Source organism: Thalia democratica, chromosome 3 (genome assembly GCF_965202585.1).
Source record: "Thalia democratica chromosome 3, ktThaDemo2.hap1.1, whole genome shotgun sequence".
Lineage (NCBI taxonomy): Eukaryota > Metazoa > Chordata > Thaliacea > Salpida > Salpidae > Thalia > Thalia democratica.
In genome coordinates this window covers 73,729,888-73,748,252 of record NC_139167.1, presented here as the reverse complement: position 1 = coordinate 73,748,252, position 18,365 = coordinate 73,729,888, and the positions used below count along the sequence as shown (strand labels likewise).

The following is an 18,365-nucleotide window of genomic DNA, read 5'->3' as shown; positions in this document are numbered from 1 at the left end:
CTTTAAACTAAAGCTAGATTCTAAAATGTGTATTTTTGAAGATTTTTTGAAATCATGTAAAAAATTTAAATAAAAATCAGGTGGCTATTCTCAGGGTTGCCACATAGTCAGGAAAATTCAGGAAATCAGGAAAAACTAAGAAAAATGACAAAAGTCAGGAAAATTCAGGTCAAAATGGGGGGTTTTTGAAAAAATTCAGGAAAAATTCAGGAAAAAAATTTATAAAAACCTCAGATATTGTCAGTTCAAATTTATTTATTTCCTTTTATTTCAAAGCCTTCGATTAGTGAAAAATTAATTAAAAATTCTTTAAAGTCAGACTAAAATTGCAAAATGTTCCTTAAATTTTACAAAATTACTTAATTTTCAATGCCTTTTTTAGTAAAATTATAGTAAAAAGTCAGAAAAATCTTGAAAAAAGTCAGGAAAACTTTAGTAAAATGTCAGGAAAAAGTCAGGAAAAGTCAGGAAAAATTTCTCAGCTTGACTTGTGGCAACCATGCTATTCTGTAGTAGTTAAGGTAAGTCTCTAATGTTTTTTTTTTTCTTGGATTTACAAATAGTTATTAAGTTACACACTAAACACATTACTTTAGCAGTTACATTTTCGTAGGTAACAACCGTTGAAATTATTTTAGATGAAATTCAAGACCAAGAAGATTTACCAACTTTAGATTTTCCACCACCTAAAAAGATGAGGTACCAGAAATCTTGGGAATCTGTTTATGAGTTAAAAGGTTTTTTTATCTCTAACAATTTGTAGTATTTAAGAATACACATTTGAGTATTTCAATTTTGAATTCAACAACAATTTTTTTTTAATACTGAGCTTTTTTATTAAATATTATAAAGGAAAGTTCTCATGTTTTTATTGAATTAAATTAATTTTTCCATTGTAATTTTTGAAAAAAAAAAAATTTTTAAATAGTTTTTAAAGTATTTTTTGTAATTTTATTTCAATAATACACAAAAAATTTTATCATCTAAAGTCAAAAATTCCAATTCACTTTTTACCTAAAAATTAACATTTTGTTTTAATAATTTAATAATTAACAATACTTTAGCATGACATTTTTTTTACTTTAGTACTAACCTTTGACTACTTTATTTAAATAAATATACTTAAAATACATTTTATAATAACAACACACAAATTAAACTGTTAATTTTATTATAAAATTAAAACCAAAATTTGTTAGTCTAAAACAAAGTTCGCTTCATAGACAAAAATTGAATTTCTAATTTTATTATTTAAGTAAAATGGTTTATAGAGGCCATAAGGCGGTGAGATGGGCAAATTATTTATTTACAACAATTTTTTGGTTTTACACCTTACAAATTATCATGATTTTTGTTTGTTAAACAAAAAATAAATTTTTAATTTTTGTCATAAAATACATTTATTTGAATATTAAAAACATTTTTCTGACAAATGGTTTGTGGTAATATCAAGAATTCTTTATAAAATTTTTTAGTATATTGCTTTCAATTACAAAAAGAAAATTTTTATTTACTATTTTATAAATGCTAAGAAGATTAGCTTTGACTGATTTAATTACTAGACAGATCTACTTAGTTTTTTTATTTCAAAAAAGAATTTTTTCACTGCATTGATTAAATTTATATATAAATTTTTGATAAAAGTTGTGATATAAATAACAATTTTATTATAAGCAAAATTATTATCCCATTTGTAAGCTTAGATTTATAAGATAGATTTAACTAAAGCTTTTATTAATTGAGAATAAATAAATTAAAAAAAAATTGTTATTTATTGATCTTGTAGTGAAACAAAACTTTAAAAAGCACGTTTTAAAAGTAAATACATACTTAATTAGCTCAAGTTGAACTGTGATGCTTACATCAGGCTAGCCACTTTACCTGGAAGCCTATAATTTGTCAAATTAACCCAAAAAAAAAACCAGGAATGTTTGTATTTTTGAAAAAAAATCAGAAAAACTTCAAATTAAAAAAAAAACCTGGAAATTTTAACATTTTAAGCATTGTCAGTAGTTAAATTTTCGATTTGACACAAAAATTTATAATATAAATAATATTTTTTTTCTTCATCTAAAAATTTTTTATCTACCAACACATTTATTGTAAGTTTAAAGTATCTTTTTAATGTTGTCATACTGTTTAACACAGTATCTTACTTTGAACCTAATTTTCGACCAAATAAAGATTAAAATTGTGAACTTTTAAAATTCTGTAAGAATTTTGGAATACTTTGAAAAAAATTTGAAAATACAAGGCAACACTATTACATCTATTAAACTGTTTAGTTTATTGTGAAACGTTTTTGTTAAATCATTGAAATCTCAATTGTTCACTTATTAATAAAATAAATATTAGATACACAACTTATTTATAAACAAATATAAATAGTGTTTAATGTTTTATTAGTTATATCTGTTATGTCAACTATGTGTAATGCTGTTTGACTTATTAGATTGGATTGCTCCAACAAATTGTGAAACTAAAGCTTTTTGCAAGTGGTGCAATGTAGAACTACAAGCAAAAAAGAGCAACTTAAAAGTTCATTCTTATTCTGACCGACATAAACGCGCATCTCCAGTCACAAATAACCACAACTCAATAAATCAGTTTAGGATGGAAAAATCTTTTAAACAGCAGTTCAACAATTTCCTTAAAGAAAACGTACGCCAGATAGAAGTCCGGTTAGCATTGCAACAAGCTCTTCACGGGAACTTGCTAGCAGGCGAACACCAGATAGATGTCATGAAGACACTTGGGACAGCTCACGAATCAGCAACGCTTAAAAGGAGGAAAGCAAAAATGATTCTGTGCAATACTCTCGCACCAATTTGCAGAAGACTAATCATAACTGATTTTATGGTGAAGCATTGTTCTTTCTATCTGGATGAGAGTACAGATACTGCTGGACAAAGTTTTCTAGGTAAGAAAATAACTGTTAAGCTTTGTTAATTTAATTAAGTTTAAATTTGTTATTTATTTACATACATTCTGTTGAATATAAAAGTATTTTATTACTAAAAGCTTATTAAATTTAAATTTCAAACATGAAATAAGCTTTAAACACATTGTTCTTTGTTTTATTTTTTTAATATAGTTTAATTCTTGTAACACGTTAGCTGTAAAAGAAAATATTTTGTTATGCAATGAGTTGGACATTTTTAGATTACTCAGATGTAAGTAGGTTTAATGACAGTTAAAGGAAAAAGTTTTTATTTTACAGAATTTAATAGGTTAATAAATTAAAATTTACATAAAATTAAAGTTAGAATTACTATGTTTTTTTTTAATAATTATACAGTAAACTCGTTCTAGTAAACTAAGTCAGTTTCATTTCTAACATATATTTGATTTTTGTGTTGACTTTTATTTAATATTTTAAGAAATATGTCAAAATATTGTTGATTTTATTTTTCTAATAAGGAGAATGATTAAATTATTATAATATTTATTAAACAGCAAAAATTTTAATTAATAAAGAAAATAATGAATAAATTAGCAATTTGTTGCTTTAACGAGCAGGGTTGCCACTTCACCTAGAAACCAGGAAAAACATGGAGTTAAAATTTTAGGCATAAAAATACCTGGAATTTTGTACATAAATCTTTAAAAGACGTTGAAAAACCTGATATTTTCAATAATTTTTACTTGTATAGTAATAAAATTTAGATTTGAATAGAAAATTATACCCTATTTTTCAAAGTTTTTTGTCATCATCAATTTTTTTTTATTAATGAACCATTTATAAAGCAGCTTTAGTGTACCTTTTCCATGTTTTTATACTCTTTAATACAGTTTTAACATTAAACTTAACTATTAACTTTAAACAGACCTTAATATGTGTAATTTTAAAAACTTGGAAGAAATTTAGAAAACCTGGAAAAAATTTTAAAAATACCGAGTGGTTAACCGGAAGCAGTTTATGTTCAAATAATTATAACAGTTTTCCTTTTATATACAGCGGTTGTAATTACAATTAAAGCTATACTTTCTTAAACTTTTGTTCTACTACCTTCAGTTGTTTAACTAGAACAAAGTGGTAGTCCTTTAATTTCACAGATTTTATGTACTTAAAAGTTCGACTATATTTGATATTTTTTAACTTTCTTAGATATCTATTTAAAAAAGCATGAGTAGTAGTTACCAACAGATAATTTTAAAACATTTATATTTTTTTTATTCCAAAGTATACAGATTATAAGTTCTTTTCTTTCAAAATTTTACAGTTATTAAACTTATAACAAAAAAAATTAGAAAGCTTTATGTTTGAATCACAGGTGTTAGTATTTGTTATCTAAGCAAAATAAAGAAAACTTCAGTATCTACATTTTTACACCTCGAAGACCTTGGAAGAGACAAATCAGCGTTATCTATTGCTAACGCATTCAAAAGAGTCTTAAAGATGTATAATGTTCAGTTAAAAAATGTAGTTTCAATATGTAAGTATATATGAACTGTTACTGTTTTTTTCATTTTTGTATTCTAGTTATGTATTTATTAAATATGGACTACTAACGTGTTTTTAATTTTAAATTTAGATATTAATAGTAAGTTAATTTTTGTTTATTTCAGCTATTCTCTGTGTATTCTTGTTAACTTTTATGAACTAGTTTTAATATCTTACAATGATCTATCTTTATTAATAGACTTAATTTGATTTTATTCAATTGTTTAAGAAAAGTATAAATTTAAGCACAAACTGGTCTTATAATTTAAGAAAAATATTTTTTTTTTTTAACTTAGTAAATATATTTTTAGGTACAGACGGAGCTGCTTTCATGACAGGAGTTAAGAATGGAGTAGGACAAATTCTGAAAAAAGATTATCCCAGGCTTATAACAATATCCTGTACAAATCATGCTTTGCAAAATGCATGTTTAAATGCAACCAAAGCTACAATACCTAATGAAGTAAGTATTAAAACTATTTTATATAAATTATTAATTCAATTGTTGAATGAGAATTTTAGTAAGCTGCATTTATTCAAGTTACAAAGTTGTTTTTTTATATTTATTTATGATATTTTATTATATTTTAATATGTTGTATTAAAAAAAACCATTGTTGTTGAATAAAAGTGTGTATACTTTTAAATTAAATAAGGTTGAGGAGCTTATTAAGAAAACGTTCAACTACTTCAAGTTATCTAACACAAGAAGAAGTGACTTTGAAAATTTAGGTGTGTGTATGACGGGTGAAATTCCGTTAAAATTTAAAGCCTTAAGCAAAACTAGATGGATATCACACTTTCCATGCATTGAAAGAATTTTATTGAATTGGGAAGTACTCAAAGCTTTTTTTAATGAAGTAGGTATTAAACTATTACTATAAACTTCAAGACGCTTTAATAATTAGAAAAATTATTAGTATAAAACTTAAAACAATTCTGTTTTAAATTATTTAGCATTTTTACAATTATATTTTTACAAATATCTATAAATTTAAAATTCAATCTGCCCTGAAACTTAGTAATCATATGTTTACTAAGGTAACATTTTATTAAATCAAATATATAATCAGAAGATATACAATAAATGTTTAAAAGCACAAATTAATTAACATAGATTTAATAAGAATATATATCTTTTTAAACAAAACTTTCTTTGTTAATGAGCCTTGTTTTATAAGTATTAGTGTTTATTAACTATAATGATGTTTGTTATCGAAATTTTTATTCTTACCTATAACATTTGTTTGTATATTAGCCAGAAAGAAGAAGAAACGATTTACATGCTGAAAGTATTCGAAAAATGCTAAATAGCAATAGATTAAATTTTGTTTTTAAATTTATGGGCAAAATTTTAGAGAATGTTAGTTTCTAAGACCTATTATCTGCTTAATAATGAATTAACACCCTAAGCACTATAACATAACTAATTTCAATCATTCTAATTTGATTTTAAATGTTTATTTTTAATTACTTATTTTGTAGTCATGCCAAGTTTAGCTGTAAGTATTAAATGTAAAGCAAGACTAAATTTTTACAGTGTAATAATTAATTATTTTTATTCATCAGGTAAATTCTGTTAATATTCTTCTACAAAAAAGTAAAGTAGAACCTTTTAAGTTTGGATTAGCAATAACAAAACTTATACAGCATCTAAAAGACCTCAATTACCAACCAAATTCAAGTAAGCTTAATTTAGATCACAAGGCAACTAAGAATAATTTTTAATTTTAGGCTATTAATAATAAAGTTTCGTTTGATTTTATATCTACAACATTTTGGCGTAAATAAACATTATTTTTTAATTAGTAACGCAAACAAACGTACAATAACGTTCTTATAACAAAACATTACTAACATTTTGTTAAAGGTTTAGTAGATTCAAATTTAGATTGGATTTTATACAGAGTAAACGATATAAGTAATTATTATCAATATTTTATTTTTTTATTAAATTAGTTGTTAAATTATTATTTTACTATATAAATTAAGTTGTAGTTAGTAAAATTTACATTTTTTTTGTAGCTAACCTTTTGGAAGAACCTATCTTTCATGTAGAAGTAAACGAAGTTTATGCAAATTTATCCAATAGTAAGAAGGCAGAGGTTAAACTAATTAAAATTCACGTTGTTTAGTCAATTGGGTTTATTAACAACTAGACTTAATTGATTTTTTTTAAATAGGATTTGTTTAATGAGAATAATTTCTGAAATTGTTTTTACTTTACTTGAAAAGATTTTAAGTCAAAATACAAGTTATTATAATAACTGTGTTTTTTTTTTTACATAATCGTTTTTTTTTTTTTCAGTAAATTCTCATACTTTACTTAAGTAATTTACTTAATGTTGTGTATTACACGTGAAAAAATTTCTGTTAATGACACGCTACGGTTCTAATCTGTAACTAATTTTCCTATAATTCCAACATTTTTATAATTAATTGTTTTAATACAGGTAAAAAATATTTTTCAAAGTTTTGTTGTAGTGTTTATAATTGAATTGGAAAAAAGAATGCTGCAAAATCTTGAATTTATGGCTCAGTATGAAGTTGTAAACGATGTTAGTTGGTATTAAATATATCTTCAAAAAATAAAATAACTTATTTAAATATCATTAAAACTTATAATTTTTTAAAGGCCTTAAATAGACGGATGCCGGATATTGAGAAGTTTTTAGACTATCCAAAAATTAAAAAATTGTTTGAAGGAAACCACAGAGATACTATCTCACTTCAATACAAAAGTTTGCATGGACGTCATCAAACAAGTATCGGTTAGCTAAAGGAAAATAACAATAGTAACCTACTACTTAAATATAAATTAAAATTTTCATTGTTAATGTTAAACAAGTTTTGTAATTTAGTAAACATTGTAAATCTACCGAAAACTAAGTTCTGATAAAATAAAAACATGATTTATTATTGTAAGAGTACACTTACAATTGATTATGTACATAAAAAGTTATCAGTTTATTCTTAACAGATAAATCAACAAACGTTAATTTTTGGAGCAGTGTTCGCGTTGAATACCAAGAACTTAAGGAGTTAATGATGAAACTACAAACGATACCTTTTAGTAACGCGCAAATCGAGCGAGACTTTTCCTTGATGAATATCTCGAAAAACAATAGACAATCTAATATGGGCCATATTTTGTTAAACTCCTTAATGATTATTAGGTAAGTAAAAATTTAATGTATTTGGATTTATGTCTTTTTATTTTAACCTATTTATTTCATAGAAATGAAATTTTAATGTGTAATTTAAACTGTAAAGTTTTTAATCATTATTTAGATTATTTAATTTTAGTTAAAGTTGGGTATGCAACTCGATGACCGAGAGGTCTTTTTGTGTACCCGGATCCTTGAAACAAGAAATTTTTGAATTTTGTTTTGTTATTATTCAACAAACCTTATCATTTTGATTTTTACTTTTAAAAAACATATTTTATTATAGGAGACATAAAGGCCCTATTAATAACTTGTTTTTTTAATGTAATCCAATTAAATTAATATTTTGTACTACAACGATTTGTTTTATATAATTTTTTTTCTTTTATTTTAAATATAAGGGAAGAATAAATGCATAATAAGAATTGAAACATTTTTTTGCTAAATTTATCGGTATATTATCAGTAAAATTCAATAATATATATCACTAGTAAAAGTTACTAGAACTTTTTTAACAAATTTTAGTTTAGGTCGTTTTTTAAATTTTTTATTCTAATTAAAACTATTTGTACAAGGTTAAAAAGCTTGGTGTTTGCTTATTATTTAAATATTATATAGGTTGTTGTCTTTTTAGATAAAGTAAAGTATAGTGTTAATCTGTTTGTTGAATATTTTTATCATAAATATAATATTGGTAAAGTACAAAATTATAACTCAATGTATGGTTTATAAATTACTCTTTTTCATTCAAAGGTTCAATTCAAACATTAGTAATAAAAAATTCCTACAATTACTTTTTACATTCTTAAGCCAATTATTACCCAAAATTATAATAAATTCTATTTTTCTCAGATCAACCTGCAAAAGAATGGAGTTATGCTGTGACAAATTTCCACTTTCAGATACATTGATAGACGAAGTTGGTAAGTCTAGTTTGTACAAACCAAGAAGCCAAGATGTCAATGAAATCTTGACAAACGAAGAGTACAGCAAATTTAAACCTTCAAATTTGACAATGTTTGCAGCAAACAATGTAATATAAAATTTCAACAAAATTTTTGCGTGTTAAAAAGCAGTTAATTTAAAAAAAAAAAATGCTTTTCATTTAAAGTCAATTCACTATTTTAAAAACACTTTTACTTGAGTGACTGTTAAAGCATTCTACTGTTTAAATTTGTTGTGACTGTATTTTATTCAAAAATTTCAAATTTGTTTATTTACAAAGTTTTGTACATTAATTGCTAAAATTTCTTAGACTATTTGTACTTTTTTACATATTTTGTAGTAACAATAATAAGTTCAATAATAATCCAACCGTTAATCGCGCTAATTTTTTATCATATGAGTATTATGCTAAATTTCTTTTGCCTAACAAACTTTAAAATTTCTCATTTTCTTAGTTTTTATTAAGTATTTTTTAATACTTAAAATTGTTATTTTAAATTTCCATATTAACTTTTGTATTTTTTAAAATTTTTATATAAAATTTTAGGTTTTTAAACAAAACATTTTTACTTCAATTCAGCTTTTTTTTTAAACAATTTTCTTTATTTACCAATATAGATTTTTTTTTAATTGCCATAACTGCTAGTTATTGCAATACAAATTAGTTTAAGTCATAGTGCTGTAAACTGCCCTTATGTTATGCACTTGTTCTTTTATTAATAAACATATAAAATTAATCCAAGCTCTTTATATATATATCAAAAAAGTATGTAGAGTATATAGCTTGTATTAGTATAATATTTTGTAGTGTCGAAGGTTTGTATAATTTTTTTAATTACAATATATCCTAGTTTTTATTTTTTCACAAACTTTGAAACTTGAATTAAATGAATAAACCTAGAAGTACATAAGCAACTTACAAAAATAAATTACTTTTTAGTTAACTATACTTACAAATTAAACATTGAAAATGGTTTAAAACTTAAAGATAAATGAAATAAGTAATACTAGTAACCTTTTAGATTTTTTTTCTCTTAAATAAAGTTTTATTTTATGAAACAAATTAAAGTAGTTTAACATGAATTCCTTTAAATGTACAATTTCAGTCTTTGCTTTATATCATAGTCATTATTATCTAATAAAATATCTTTTCACTAAGTTAACATTTTTAGCTGCGAATATTCTTACTGCAAAAGCTTTAGTATAATTAGATTGTTATAAAACTTATAGCAGAAAATGTTTTTAATTTAGTTTAAAAAAGTAAATTAAGCTTAAATCTTTAACAAACCAGTTAAACTGACCTTATTTTTTTTCATTTAATAAAAATTTAAGGTATATAAACAAATAAATTTTTGATAAAAATTTTCATAAAAAAAAAATGTTAAAATAAATAAGTAAAATGTAAATTAAACACTTATGTAGTTTTTCACTTTAATAAAATTTTTGCAGGAACAAAAAAAAATTTTGACTTTAAGAAATATAAGACAAGACGTGAAAGTTAGTTAAAACTTAAAAAATTAACATGCATTATTAAAATTAAGTGAATTACTCAAGCGTACGATTTTGGCTTATAAATTTCTTTTTTCTTCTAGCTCTCTCACTTTTGCGCTAAAACTTTGCGTCTATTTGTAAAGTTCTTAAATGAAGAGAATAACTCGAGCGCGCTCCAGCGTACCACTCACTTTTCACTTTACTTTCTTTTATTTCTCCAAATTTCTCTCAATTTACTATAGAGCTTTAAAGCGCGTGTTTACAATTAAAACAGCTGTATTTAACTGCCATCTTGATTATACCATGTCTGCATTTGACTTATCATGAATTTTCATGTGATAATTAAGAGTATACTTTCTTGAATAACTTTTGTTACAAATATGACAGTTGAACTGTTTTTCTGTGAGACAAACGAATAAGTTAGTACTTAATCATAGACTTACAACTAAATGATAAAAATTAAAGAATTAATGTTGTTTGCAAAGAGATGTTTAAATCAAAGACATAAATAAAAAACCGCTTAAAAATTAAAAACACTGAATATTAAATTATTTTAATACTTCAGGTAATTTAAAGGTTGGAAAATTGTTATCTTTAAAAATATAAATATAAGTTCAGCCGAAAAGATATTAAGTATGTTGTCAGACTTTCATAACAATGGGGGAAAAGCGTGGTACCATTTACTTAATTTTAATGATTATAAAATTATTTCATGAAACTTAACACTTAATAAGATAAAGTTAGAGAATCAAAATCAAATTAAATTGAGATAAAATTTAATAAGTTTATTTAAAAATAAAAAAATAAATAGCTATAATGTATTGTTGTTTAACTAATCAACATCATTCAAATACTTACTGCTGCATTTAGATAAGTTACCAATTTTGTCATTGGCATTCTGTAACTTTTCATTATGAGCTTGAAACTTGGTACTATCTATAATATAGTTAATTGATCAAGTTAGGTCTTCAAAAGCAATATTTTTAATGTTTTACCTTTAATTTTCTTAATTGGGAGATTATTTTCAGCTGTATGTATTTTGAGCAAATCATTTTCTTCAACTTCTATGTCTTTCAAAGATTCATTTACTTCACTGTTTTTATCAGAAACAACACTAACCCATTCTGTAATTCATAAGCACATTTTAAATATATCAATGTAAACTATTATTGTATTAACTAACACTAGGTCAGCAAAAATTACATGCATTGTTATTGTATAGTTAAATAATGTTAATTGTTAGTTAATATATCTATATATACTATAGAATTAATTTAAAAAAGTTAGATTCAAGTAAGAAATTACAATTCTACTTAACTCAAAAATATAAAATACAATACAAGATTTAAATCTAATACATGTAGTTTAAATGTTTATTTAACAACAAAAAAACTCACTTTTTTAGTGAAATATAACTGAAGCTTAAAAACAAAGCCATTATTTATTTTAAATTTACACAACTTACACCTCAAGTCCTTTATTATTAGCAATACCAATTAAATGCAAATAATTACTAAGAATAATGGAAATTTTGTTTACTTTTTGAATATTTATATAACTTACCATTTTTACTTTTATCACAATGTTCGGAATTATAGATACTTTTTACAGTTTTATCATCAGTCAATGAAAGCCTTATTTTATCTGAAGTAAATTGATTTTCATTGTTATAATAATTGTTCTTTTTTCTGTTTTAAACAATTGATTTCTATTTTAATGTTTTTTTTTAAATTATAATTTAAGAACTAAAGTCTAAATTCAATTAAAATATAGTTTGTCAAATATCTTAACTAACCTTTAATTTAAACAACAAACATAATAAATCTAAGTTCTTTAAATAGCCTATTGTTTAAGTGTACTTACTGTAAAGCTTTTGTTTTTAAATCCTCTTTCAAATTATTTACTTCAATAGAGAGTTTCTTGTTTGACAATATCAATTGCTTATTTTCATTTGTTAGTTTTTCTACTTGAGTTTGAAAGCTTATATTTTTAGCTTGCAACTTATCTACAATTCTTTTTAAATTCACAAGAAGCAAATTGGCTTGGTTTGATAAATCTAGGATTAGTAACAATAAAATATTTTTTAAGTTGCATACAGAATAAAAATAAATGTTACGGTTTTGTTAAGCTATATAACTACAAAATGAAGTAAGATAATGAGTTACAAAAATATTCTTTTAAATACAAAATATTGATAATCAAATCTCACTTACCTTCATTTATCAGTGAAGCTATGGTAGTAGATTCCATTATGAAGTTATTTATATAATCAAACTACCTAACAAATACTACAATTATTCACAAAAAAGCATGGGTGACATTGTATAAACTTATAAAAGTTTAAAAAGTCAAACACCTAAGAAACGTCTAGCAATTCAACAAGTAAAATAAAAAATTAACTATATTGAAATTTTAATACTTACTTAAAAACATCTTATATTGAATGACTTAAATTTCAGTTTTATATGACAATAACAAAAACCAAAACTTAGGTTATTAAGATAATGCAGGATTTTTGAAAATTAAAAGTATCAGTTACCATTCTTACCTGGAAAAAAATAAAACAATTCGAGTGACTATAACAACAAACTAATGAAAAAATCCAAAGAAACAAAAATCTTGTTATAAAAACAACAAAAGATTTTTAAAACAAAATTATTATTTAAACAAAGATGTATTACAGTCATTCCTGTATGGATTTGAAAATATAGAAATCTATGATATTACAACAAATTTTAGGCTACGTTTTTTTACACTACAAAAAGTAACTAAAAAAGAATAATTTAGTTTTAAAATCATTTTATTGAAAAAGATCTCTAATCTAATAATACTTTAAAAATTACTTACTTAAAATAAGTAAGAAATGTTGTATTTAATTTACATTGAAATAAAAAAGTAACAAATATTTTTTTGTACAATCAAAATAAGTGTAAAAACACTGAAAAAAAATTAGACGTTTTATCTTAAATTAAACTGACAACTAAAACATATGGATAAATTATAACAAAATACTAAATAAAAACTTCATTACACCATACGTAAAAACTACTTTAATTAAATATATAAAATTTTAATGAAGTATCACACAAATATGTTTTTACATCTTCTTATATAGTGGCTAGAAAAATTTAATAAACTACAAACTATTTATGCATTTCTTAATGGTAATTTCTAAATAAAAAATTGGTATAGACTGCAGTTACCTGAAAAAAATAACTGTTCAAAATGATTTTTTTCATTTTTAAGTAATCTACAACTTGTATAAGTTTTAAATAAACAAAAGCTTTAATAAAGTTTAGGTTCATTATGATATAGCATGTGTCTGATCATATGTGCTTTTATTTAGAAAAGTTTACTTTCTGGTCAAATAATACATATAATGGGTTTCTCTTCACTGTGAGTTGCTTAATGTACTTTTTATTTTGTAGCAGATTCTTAACCTGACTTGCAATTTTTTGCTGTATATGTTCCGCAACATCTTATGATATGTGAATTGCTATTAAACTTTTTTAAGCAAACATCACAGTTAAATTACTAGGAACTGTGTTGAACTTTCATGTTTTCAATTTATTCTATTTTACTTGTACATATTATAGGAAAAACTTGACATTCAAACATTTCTTTCAAACTTAACTCATCACTGTAAGCTAGTTGATATATAATTAACGAAATTTCTTAATAATTTTTTAAACCACACAACTGAGAAAGGTTTATTTCATGTATGTTGTCTATAACGTTGATAAAAATCATACATGTTAGATTGTACTTTTGAGCAAACATCACATTTTAATGCTTTAGACTTGTAACAAATTTGTATGTGTTGCTTGAGACCATTTTCACTACACTATCTTCTATGACATACTTGACATTCTTATGTCTTATCTAAAAATATATTTTAGTTGAAATGAGAAAACATTATTCCATTCAGAAATAGAATACTTTAACAATATATTGTATAATAAATTTATTTTAGTTATAGTTTTTTTTTTAACTTTAAACATTTGAATGTGTATTTAAAGATAGGGACGGGAAAAATATGCACAAAGATATTTTGGGACAAAGGGTCAAAAATGCATGAAGAGTCACTTTTGCACCAAAGTTATAAAATACCTATAAAATAAAAGAAAAAAACAAGATAAAGTAATAAAATAACAAAAAAAAAAAAGTTATGGGCCAAGGGTGAGGGGTAACAGTGATAGTAAAAACGAAGAAAATTAAAAAATATAAAAACAAAATAAATAAAAAAAGTTGTAAAAAATCATCTGGTGCAAAATGCACACTTTGTGCAGAAGTATCTTCTTGCAAAAGTGTTCCCATGTGCTAAAATGTCATTGTTCAAGATTGACCCATTGTGCAAAATGGGTGGCTGTCAAATCTGCACGTGCTTACAAAATTGCATGAGGGGACAATTTTGCACGGAGACATTTTTGCAAGGGTTGATTTTTCTTTTTATATATTTTTTTTTACTATCACTGTTACCCTTAACCCTTACCCTCGGTCAGTATTTTTTTTTTAAATTAATTTGTTTATATGTGTCTATTTATTCTTTTTATTTTATACAGTAATTTTCTAAAGTTTTTTTATATTATTTATATTATCACTTACCCCTAACCCTTACTCTTGGTCATTAACTTTTTTTTACTTATTTTTTTATTAATTCTTTTTTAGTTTTTATTTTTTTGTCTTTATTTTTACTCTCGTGCAAAATTGTCTTCTTGGAATTTTGTCTGCTCGCGTAAATATATCTGTGTGCAATTTTAGTACCCTTGTGCAATTTTGCCCCGTTTCTCTGCAAAATATCCCTTCTTGCATATTTGATACCTATTCATTTAAAAGTTGTGTTTTCTTAAACAAAAAACATTTTCTCTGTAAAAATGGAGTGATGAAAACTATTATTATAATATAAAACATACATTGTGAATAAATTTACAAAATCCGAGTATAAAAGTATAAACTTAAAACTCTAACTGATTTTGAAAACTAATTAATAAAAAATATTTTAATGGTATAAAAAAGCAAGATTTTTTCTTATTATGCTTAAAAAAATAAAAAGTTTAAAAAAAACTTAAATTTCAGCTATAAATATAATTTTTAAAAGCAATAGCAAAAAATGTTTTGGTCGTAAAAACTTGCAACTAGGGTTTAGTTTAAGTAACTACGCATTATTAGTGCTCTTTTATAGCTTGTTTTGTCACAATTTTCGGTTTAAAATATTATTTTGGTATTAATTATTACAATAATTTTTTAAAATCTGAACACTTTTATTGTATAAAGCGGCCCGCGAGCAAATTTTTTAAAATAAATTGACCCGCTTCTTATATAAGTTGCCGACCCTTGTGTTAAAATGTTAACATTAACGAATTTTCGCAATATAAACATGTTATTTTGAAATGATAGAAAATTACTTTAATTATTACTTAATTACTTAAAAGCTGTACTTGTAGTTAAAGTACTCTCGTTATTTAATTTTTGTATCCTTAAACTTTATAAATTGAGAAACTTAATTCAAATATCTTAAAGCACAAATAACAAACAGTACATTATTTTAAAAGGGTAGAAAATTCTGAAACAACTTACTATTATACTTATTTGAGCTACCAACTTTATCAATTATCTTTCGCAGTTTTTTACCTTAAATTTGAAATTTAATAAGATCTATAAAATTTTAAACTATTTCATATTTTTAAAGCTTTGTTACTTTAACAATTTGTTTAAAATACCTTTTTTGGTCTCGTTTGTGATAATCTTCTCAGTTGTATTTATTTCATCAAAATCATTTTGTTCAGCTTTTAAGTCTTTCACACCAACATAAGCTCCCGCATTTTTAACAATGGCAGTACTATTGAAATCTGTAATATCTTATTTTCTACATATTTTAATTTTGACATATTGACTAGTTATTAATTGGATTACATAATAGTTTATATCGTTAACTAAGTTAGTATTTAAAAACCTAGTTTTATAAGTAAACGGAAAACAAACATATTTTTTTTTTGAATTTTTCTTTTTCTACAGTTTTTAAGTGTTTTAATTATAAGTTTAAGTTTTTATTAAAAAATACTGAAATTCATAATAAATTAAAAGCACTAAAACAATTTTTGAAAATATTTGTTATATTTTTCTGAAGTTTTATTTATATCAAACGAAGAAAAAATTAAAGAGGTGTTTGAAATAGATAAATCCGTTAACTACAACTAAGTTATATTTTACATAACTGCAGAATAAAACGAATCAACTTACTGTTTTCAGAACTTACAAATTTATTACTACTTATTATATCTCTACTGTTAATGATTAATTAATATAATAATAATTGTTAATAATCTCTACTGCTTCTTGCTGTTGATAAAATTTTTGCTGTAAAAAATAAATCATAAAAGTTTTTATTTATTACAAAAAAACGATTATAAAAATAAACTAAAGTAACTTTAACATACTTACTTAAAATTATTTCTTTTTTAGCTTTCTTTTAAAAAGTTTATTTCGCTAGTAAGACTTTGTTTTGAAATCAGCAGTCGCATATTTGTACTTGTTAATTTGTTATTTTCAGTTGTTTAATTTTCTACTTGAGTTTGAAAGTAAATATTTTTTGCTTGTAAATCTTCAATTATTTCTTTCACATTTACCAAAAGTATATTAGCTTGATTTAACACACCTAGAAGGTATCAACAATGTTACACTTAAGTTAGTAATGTTTTAAAAAGTAAATTAAAAATAAAATATAAAGTGTAAATCTTATACATAGAGCTCAAAATTAAAAAAAAAATCTTTTTGAACTTTTTACAATTAACAAAAAAATAATAATATACCGCTATTTGCAAGTTTAACTTTAGAAGTAGCTTCCATTATAAATTCTACTAGTCTAGCTAGAATATCTAAACAAAATAAAAAAATATTAACTAAATAACATGAGTCATCACATAAATTTTGAAAGCTATTTAAAACAATCACAGAAACATAAGCTTACATAAAGCAGTTCTACCAGTAAAATCAAGCATAAATTTTAACAAATTACTGAAACTTAAAAATTTACATGATAAAGTTGTAACAAAGTTTTATTTTATTGTTTCAATGATGAAATACTTAAAAAACTGAAAAGTGCCAGCTTTAATAGTAGTCTTAACCAAAACTTTCAGCACTAAAAACATAAAATTAGTTAAATTTTTGGATATTGCAGTTGTTTGTCTATAAAAACTTAATCTTGTTTCAAACTAAAGAAGTACTTCATTTGCATAGATAGCTCAGAAAATTAACAAAACACAAAGAATATATGTCAACACTAAAATATCGTAAAAAATTAACAAACGTTGTAAGGAACATATTTTTAATGTAAAGTTGAGTAAATCATTTTTCTATTCTGTTGAACTTTTTTTAAACAAAAATCAAGAAAAATATAAAGAAAGCAAATATATTTGTAAAAATAGTGTTTTAATAAAAAAATCTAGCTTAACAATATTTAAAGTATTATATGTAAAAATATACTATCAAAATATATTATCTTATGTATATTGTAAAAAAGTTTAATGCTCTAAAAGTTTAACAATTATGGTAACCAAGATATTAACTTTGAACGTATAAATGCTAGCAATATTACTTTTGAGGTTCTGTAATGTGTTTTTGTCAACACTTTTAAAAAGAAAAACATATTACAACATAGTAAAACAATTAAATACATATAATCTAATACTCAATCTTTAAATTGTACAAATGAATTACGCCATAAAAGAAACATAATACATTTCCTATTACTCAATGCAATAACTTGAGCTTTTATATTATTCTTGTTCATAATATTTAGTCTAATAAAAAGGTTTTTAACAATAAAATGTGAAAGGACATAAAGTTGCTGAAATTTAAGTACTCATTAAACATTTTAATTTAAACTATATTTTACAGCATATGTGCAATGTGCATTGTACACAAGTAACTAAAAGTTATAAGTCTTTCTGTTTTATCTATTTTAAAAACTAAAAATAACTTTATATACTGTTTTAAATTTCTGTTTAGAATATTACCAAACAAAAATAAAATGCATAGGAAAGAAAAACACATGTACAAACTTTATATACTACATTAGTTTCATTTAGTGTTTCTAAGATATACATTTTCAGTAAATGCAGTTGTAACAAGTTTGATACTAAATCTTTCTCTTATGTAAGAGTTAAAAATAAAAGTTAACAAAATTTAAACTTATTTTTAAATAGCAGAAAAATATGAAAAACAAAAAATACTATCTTATAATATTATACTTACTAAATAAAAGGATTAAAACTTTACTTATAGAATTTTTTAGTATATTTTGGTGAACTTATGTGTATA

At 23.2% G+C, this 18,365-nt stretch overlaps 1 protein-coding gene and 1 long non-coding RNA gene across 3 annotated transcripts; both read left to right on the top strand.

Annotated features, from left to right (window-relative positions):
* Window positions 1-658: 658 nt before the first annotated feature.
* On the top strand, window positions 659-7,153 carry LOC145831901 (uncharacterized). Its single transcript, XM_082939255.1, has 4 exons — window positions 659-737; window positions 2,453-2,920; window positions 6,897-7,001; window positions 7,079-7,153. The coding sequence occupies exons 1-3, from the start codon at window positions 695-697 to the stop codon at window positions 6,938-6,940; spliced, it is 555 nt and encodes a 184-aa protein (XP_082795381.1). The 5' UTR covers window positions 659-694; the 3' UTR covers window positions 6,941-7,001; window positions 7,079-7,153.
* LOC145831997 (uncharacterized) lies at window positions 4,830-6,105 on the top strand. Of its 2 annotated transcripts, none has more exons than XR_014369706.1 (3): window positions 4,830-4,907; window positions 5,100-5,303; window positions 6,013-6,105. It is a non-coding gene; the product is annotated as an uncharacterized LOC145831997 (long non-coding RNA). The 2 variants fall into 2 exon arrangements; XR_014369707.1 differs by lacking the exon at window positions 6,013-6,105 and adding an exon at window positions 5,702-5,791.
* Window positions 7,154-18,365: the final 11,212 nt, after the last annotated feature.

What these genes read in the sequence shown, in the direction of transcription:
- LOC145831901 (XM_082939255.1), top strand. Translation starts at nt 695, where the DNA reads ATGAGGTACCAGAAATCTTGGGAATCTGTTTATGAGTTAAAAG. An exon ending in ATCTGTTTATGAGTTAAAAG is followed by an intron (nt 738 to 2,452) that starts GTTTTTTTATCT and finishes TTGACTTATTAG; the next exon opens with ATTGGATTGCTCCAACAAAT. An exon ending in TGCTGGACAAAGTTTTCTAG is followed by an intron (nt 2,921 to 6,896) that starts GTAAGAAAATAA and finishes GTTTTAATACAG; the next exon opens with GTAAAAAATATTTTTCAAAG.